The sequence below is a fragment of the Erigeron canadensis genome, chromosome 3 (genome assembly GCF_010389155.1).
Source record: "Erigeron canadensis isolate Cc75 chromosome 3, C_canadensis_v1, whole genome shotgun sequence".
NCBI lineage: Eukaryota > Viridiplantae > Streptophyta > Magnoliopsida > Asterales > Asteraceae > Erigeron > Erigeron canadensis.
Window position 1 is genome coordinate 16,732,112 of NC_057763.1, and position 5,865 is coordinate 16,737,976.

The 5,865-nt window shown below is 37.7% G+C and overlaps 1 protein-coding gene across 1 annotated transcript; it reads left to right on the forward strand.

Moving 5' to 3' along the window:
• Positions 1 to 4,030: 4,030 nt before the first annotated feature.
• On the forward strand, positions 4,031 to 5,400 carry LOC122591571. The gene is made up of 3 exons (XM_043763832.1): positions 4,031 to 4,418; positions 4,787 to 4,878; positions 4,924 to 5,400. The coding sequence occupies exons 1-3, from the start codon at positions 4,031 to 4,033 to the stop codon at positions 5,398 to 5,400; spliced, it is 957 nt and encodes a 318-aa protein (XP_043619767.1).
• The last annotated feature ends 465 nt before the right edge of the window (positions 5,401 to 5,865 follow it).

The window sequence follows — 5,865 nt, forward strand, 5'->3', positions numbered from 1 at the left end:
TTATTCAAAGAATCTTTTCTTGTGGTGATAGTTTCCTTTGTTCCTTCAAACTGTGTTTGCAATTCTTCCCACATTAACTTAGAATTATCAAGTAAAACAAGAGTGGGTTTTAAACTTTCTGGGACAGCAAAGAGAATCATATTTTGTAATTTGGAATCTAGGTCAGCCAAACGATGGTCTTCCTCTGACCAATGATCTTTCTCTTTGGGTGTTAACCTAGGGGTCCCATCTTGGTTAAAAACAACAGTTGATGCATTCATGGGAACATAAGGACCTTCTACAAGAATGGTGGTCAAGTGTCTTTCAACTCCAGCGATATACTTGAGCATACATGCCTTCCAAGTAATGAATGTGTCACTATTTCCATTAAATTTAGGTACTGGATTGTTTGGAAAGTGAACATGAACACTAGGTTGAACTGGTGGTGGAGGTGGTGGATTTTGATTCATATTGACATTTGTGTTAGGGTTACCATTTGGGTTTGGGTTCGGTTGTTCGGTTCCAGACATCTTGTAGGATCAAAACAGGTATAACAATTTAATGATTCAACCTGGGACGCTCTGATACCAAATGTGAGTCCACCTTCACAAGATGTATAAAGAGAACAAGATATAACAAGATATAAAATAGGTTAGTAATAAACACAAGTATATCAAGTAATCCGACTGGCAAGTGGTTCGAATCTAGATAACGACTAGTTAAGTACCACGATCCAGATATGGATATGAACAATAAAGAACAAGTGCTTGAAACTATATAAATACTAAGTATATTCAAGTATTATGGCAATGAGTCGAGATGTATTTTTTCAATGTATTTTATTTATTTCTATAAACAAAATACAAGAGTTGTTGCGGAACAAAGATAATCACACTTGTGAAAATATCTAAACAACCCCAGAAATACAAATGATCTATGCGACAAGGAATTACACACGTTGCAATTGCCAAAGTTCCAAGCAATTTTGCAAGTGTGAGAAGTCTTACATTTATAGGCAAACATGTCTTGATGACATGGCGATATGCCGTACAAATATGGTTGGATGCATTTATGGATTTGTGGGACAAATCCATAACATGCTTGTTTAAGGTAAAGTATGTAAGTTTCTTTGATGTGACTTGACATACTTTATTCCCAACCTTTTGCTAAAACTTTCCCAATCCCAGGTATAGAGTAATTAACCGGGTAAAGGTAGTTAAAGCTGGAAAAAGACTTTCCTCGTAATTAGTGAAAAAGTGTTGTAAGTACTTTTTCACTGAGCCTCTTCAGATTCAACTTCAGGTAAGATCTTCTCTGAGCTCTGCTTCTAAGATGATCTTCTTCTTCAGTCTTCAGTCTTTGACTTCAGTCTGAACGTCTTCAGTGTAGGTTGATTCTAAATCTGAAGTGAAGCTTCAGTGAGCTTTATTCTGAATGACTTCAGAATCCTGAGCAAGCTTTCTTCACTGAACCTCAACTATTTTGAACAAATCATACTTAGTCGATTTTCGACCTAACAAATAACTTGATCTGATTGATCCAACACCATAATATCAACAATATTTGGATCCCACCCAATAATGATTCTAGAATTTTTGTCGCACACATGGGCATTAGACGTCCAATTCCAATGAGAAAACACAACACTACAAATACTATCCAGCTTTGAAACAGACACATGTGATTCGAGAATAGCACAAACAAATAATTTATTCTCATTGATTACCTGCCGAACTTCATTTTGTTTCGGGGAGAAGTTCATACCCCTTATGTTCCATGAGGCGATGCTATACATGAGGCAACCCTGAAATGGGAGTGCTTGCCCCCTCAGAATCTGCCATAGCCTTAAATCGTTCATCAAACTCATGAGCATCAAACGCACATTCAATTTCATCATCACTTTCATCCCCCTGATCCTTAGATAAACCAGCAGTAGGTTCCTTATTTGTCTCCAAATCAGTTTCCGTATCTGCCAACACAGCAAACAAATTCTGTAAGCCATTGGCTTTACTAGAAGAAGCAACATTCTGCTTGGGCGGTACTGCTTTATAAACAAAATGTGGTTTCGGTTTGCTGAGTTTAACTCCTTCAATTTGTCTGTCCTGTTGAACAACCTTGCCCTTTTTCTTTCTCCTTGAAACCATAGTGAACCCTCCCTCATCATGTTGAACAACCTTACCTCCTTCTTGTTGCAATTCGACTTGAGTAGTCTTTTTAGGAAGTTTAGGGCATTGATCACTTTCATGATTAAAAACCTTCCACGTAGCACAACGAGGAGGTTTCCATTGATACTCAATTTGAATAACTTGCTTTGAGAAGCCATCTCCAACAATCAGTTCAGATTTAATATCATTTTCCGCATCCAATTCGATTAGAGCCAAGGTATAGCTACTACGTCCCCATGATTCAGTACACATGGAACTCGTGTAATCATCCAAAGCAACTGGTTTACCAATCTTAGTCGCCAACATGCTAAGACCATCTTCCGTAAATATAGCAAGTGGCACATTATGAAGCTTAACCCATACAGGCACCTTCTTAACATCAGATATACTAAAATCAGGAGTCCAGACATTTAAGAAGAGAGGCACTGAACGGATTAACCATGGTCCAAGTCCCAACACTTTTTCCATCCCCGATTTCTCCTCAAATTTAAAGAAAAATAAACCAGATGCATTCATCATAATGCGCTTAAACCCGTATTTAGCCAAAGCATTCTTCACATAATTTTCAACAACGGGGTAAGCTAATCGTTTTCAAAGACAATAACCAACTAAAGTATTATCATATTTGCTATTAGCTGAGATAATAGTCTCTTTTGGAATGAGCAAATCAATACCTTCAATGTTTGAGTCTACCTCTAAAGTACGAAAATTAACCTTCTTCTTTTTATTAAGCTCAGCTTGCACAACATTTGCATACGAAACAGGTTTCTCCATATCAGCTCCTACAAAGAATTCACTCGTTTTAGCAAATTTGGGCTGATCAGTCTCACTATTTTCCTTATTTTTAGCTGTAGCAGTCAAATCCACATGAGAACTATTAGTCGAATCTACTTTTGATGCCAAAGGAACAGATTTGTCTTCTACATTCACAGAAGGCTGAACAGTCTCACTATTTTCCTTATTCTTGGCTGTAGCAGTCGAATCCATATGAGAACTATCAGTCGAATCTACTTTTGATGCCATAGGAGCAGATTTGTCCTCTACATTCACAGAGTTTTGTTGCCCTACATAAGGATATTCGTGAGCTAGATAATCTTTTTCCACAAAATCAGATTTAAGTGGGGCTGTATACTCCTCAAAATTCACCTTCTTTCCTGTATTCTTATTGTCAAGATTATTAATCAGAACCATCAACAATGCTTCCAGGAGTTTCACCAGTGATATGAGCATCACTACCTGAAGCACGTAATTCCTGTTATGAATCAGTCCCTCCCTTTTTAGGGTTAGGGTTTTGAACAGCATGTCTCACAGGAACAGAAGCTTTGCCATCAATCTTACGTATTCTACTTGCTAAACCTCCACTAGGACCAGGTCCTTTGGAGCTATTCGATCCCTCCATTACAAAATAATGATCATGCATACAAATAACACGCAACACCACCGAATAAAAAACTCAATGAAGAACAGAAGAAAAACGAAAATCAAAAACCCTTAAACCCTAAAGAAACCCTAAAATCGAAATAATGTCCCTTAACCGGTTAACAAGCTCACTGATCTAGCTAAACTACACAATGGCAGCCGCGATCCAAGAAAGGTAACTGATCAGGAAAACAAAAAGAACAATCTAGGGTTTCGGCGAAAAAAAGGAAACGAATGACAAAAAATCAAAAAACCCTAGCTGAAAATAGGGTAGATCGAACAGATTGCTACGGGAAGAAGAAGAAGTGATCGCCTTAGGGTGGAGAGAAAAAAGGGTCTTTTTGAAATTATCAAAAAAAGACGTGCTCAGGAGACTTCTATGTTTACTTTTCATTCGAAGTGTGAAGAGTTGGATATTATTAACCTTTGTTTTGCAGATGATCTCATCATTTTCAGCAAGGGTTATCATGGAATCTTTGGATGACTTTGAAAATGCTTCAGACCTAGCTCCAAGTGTTCCTAAAAGTACTGCTTACTTCTGCAATGTTCTGAACCACGTGAAGCTGTCGATTCTTTCAGTTCTGCCATTCGAGGAAAGTAGTTTACCTGTTAAATATCTGGGAGTACCGCTTGTTTCTACTCGTCTTGTTTATAGGGACTGTAATGAATTGGTGGAGAAGGTGAGGAACCGTGTTCCAGATTGGAAGAACAAATCACTATCATTCGCTGGTAGACTTCAATTACTTCAATCTGTTCTAGGCTCGATGAATGTGTATTGGAGTACGATGTTTATGTTACCTTCACGAGTTATTAATGAGGTGGAACAGATTATGAGGTCTTTCCTTTGGCAAAAGGGTAGATCGAAAGTTGCTTGGGAGGTTGTTTGTCTTCCTAAATGTGAAGGAGGGCTGGGGTTCGTAGATTGCATGATTTTAATATTGCAGTCATGGTTACTCATATTTGGAATCTATTGGCTCATAAAGAATCTCTGTGGGTAAAGTGGATGCATATGTACAAGATTAAGGATAGAAATTTTTGGGAAATTCTTTGTCGTGGTAACTAATCTTGGAGTTGGAGGAAAATGTTGCAAATTAGGCCTCTAGTTCGCAATCATTTTTGGTACCGTATTGGGAATGGTCACTCTGTTTCTGCCTGGTTTGATAACTGGTGTGAAGCAAGTCCTCTTTCTAACTCTATATCTGCTCGTGTCATTTCTAATGCAGGTTTTCTTTTATCAGCTTCGGTTTCAGATCTTATTCATGATAATATGTGGAGCTGGCCTACGGAGTGGGGTAATATACTCCCACCTATTGAGGTTCCTGCTTTACAACCTGAGTGACCTGATTCTTTATGTTGGAAGGATAATTCAGGTTCGATCCTACCTTTCCCGGTTTCTCAGGTTTGGGAAGCTATTCGTCCTCGTGATGTGATTGTTACTTCGTATCATGTTGTTTGGTTTAACCAATGTATTCCTAAGCATGCATTCCATGTATGGTTAGTTGTGAAGAAGAAACTCAAAACTCAGGATATGTTGCAACCATGGGATGTGAATGGTCCTGTGTCATGCGCGTTTTGTGGTATTCAACCTGATTTGCATTGTCACTTATTTTTTGAGTGTGGTTTTGCTGCACAAGTTTGGAATGGCATTTGTAATAGTGTTCAGTTGGATTCTTATTCGGATGATTGGAACATTGTGTTAGCTAGTTTTACTTCAATTTCTACATTGAAAAGGGTGGATGCTATCATTGCTAAACTAGTTCTTGGAGTGTCTCTTTACTTCATTTGGCAAGAAAGAAATTTTCGGTTGTTTCAACAAAAAAGGAGATCGGCTCAATAGGTTATCGAGGTTATATATTCGACAGTGAGATTAAAGCTACTTTCCTGTCATTTCCGAAGGACTACTCATATGGGAAGACTTATGGATACTTGGAAGCTGCCGACTTCAATTTTCAAATTGTAATCTCGTGTTTTGATTTCGTTTGTACCTATATGTTTGTAGTTGTTAGGTACTAGAGTTACTAGATAAGTGGCTTGTCACTTGTCTTTGGTTTTGTTTGTTGCACAATGTGCATGGTCTTGTAACTAGTCGTACTAACATTCAGTTAGTACGCCTGAACTCTTCTTTTATATTGATCTTATACAAATTGAACCAGGGTAATCCCTTTTACCTGACAAATGTAAATAAGAAAATACATTGCAATAAAGTAAAGTACTTGTAAAGTAAAATGGTGAGACAATATATAATTTTCAAGTGTACTTTATTTATTGACTTTAAATAAAATACAAGGTTGTTGCGGAACCA

What these genes read in the sequence shown, in the direction of transcription:
- LOC122591571 (XM_043763832.1), top strand. Translation starts at nt 4,031, where the DNA reads ATGGAATCTTTGGATGACTTTGAAAATGCTTCAGACCTAGCTCCAAGT. An exon ending in GTCTTTCCTTTGGCAAAAGG is followed by an intron (nt 4,419 to 4,786) that starts GTAGATCGAAAG and finishes TTTCTAATGCAG; the next exon opens with GTTTTCTTTTATCAGCTTCG. An exon ending in ATATACTCCCACCTATTGAG is followed by an intron (nt 4,879 to 4,923) that starts GTTCCTGCTTTA and finishes TTATGTTGGAAG; the next exon opens with GATAATTCAGGTTCGATCCT.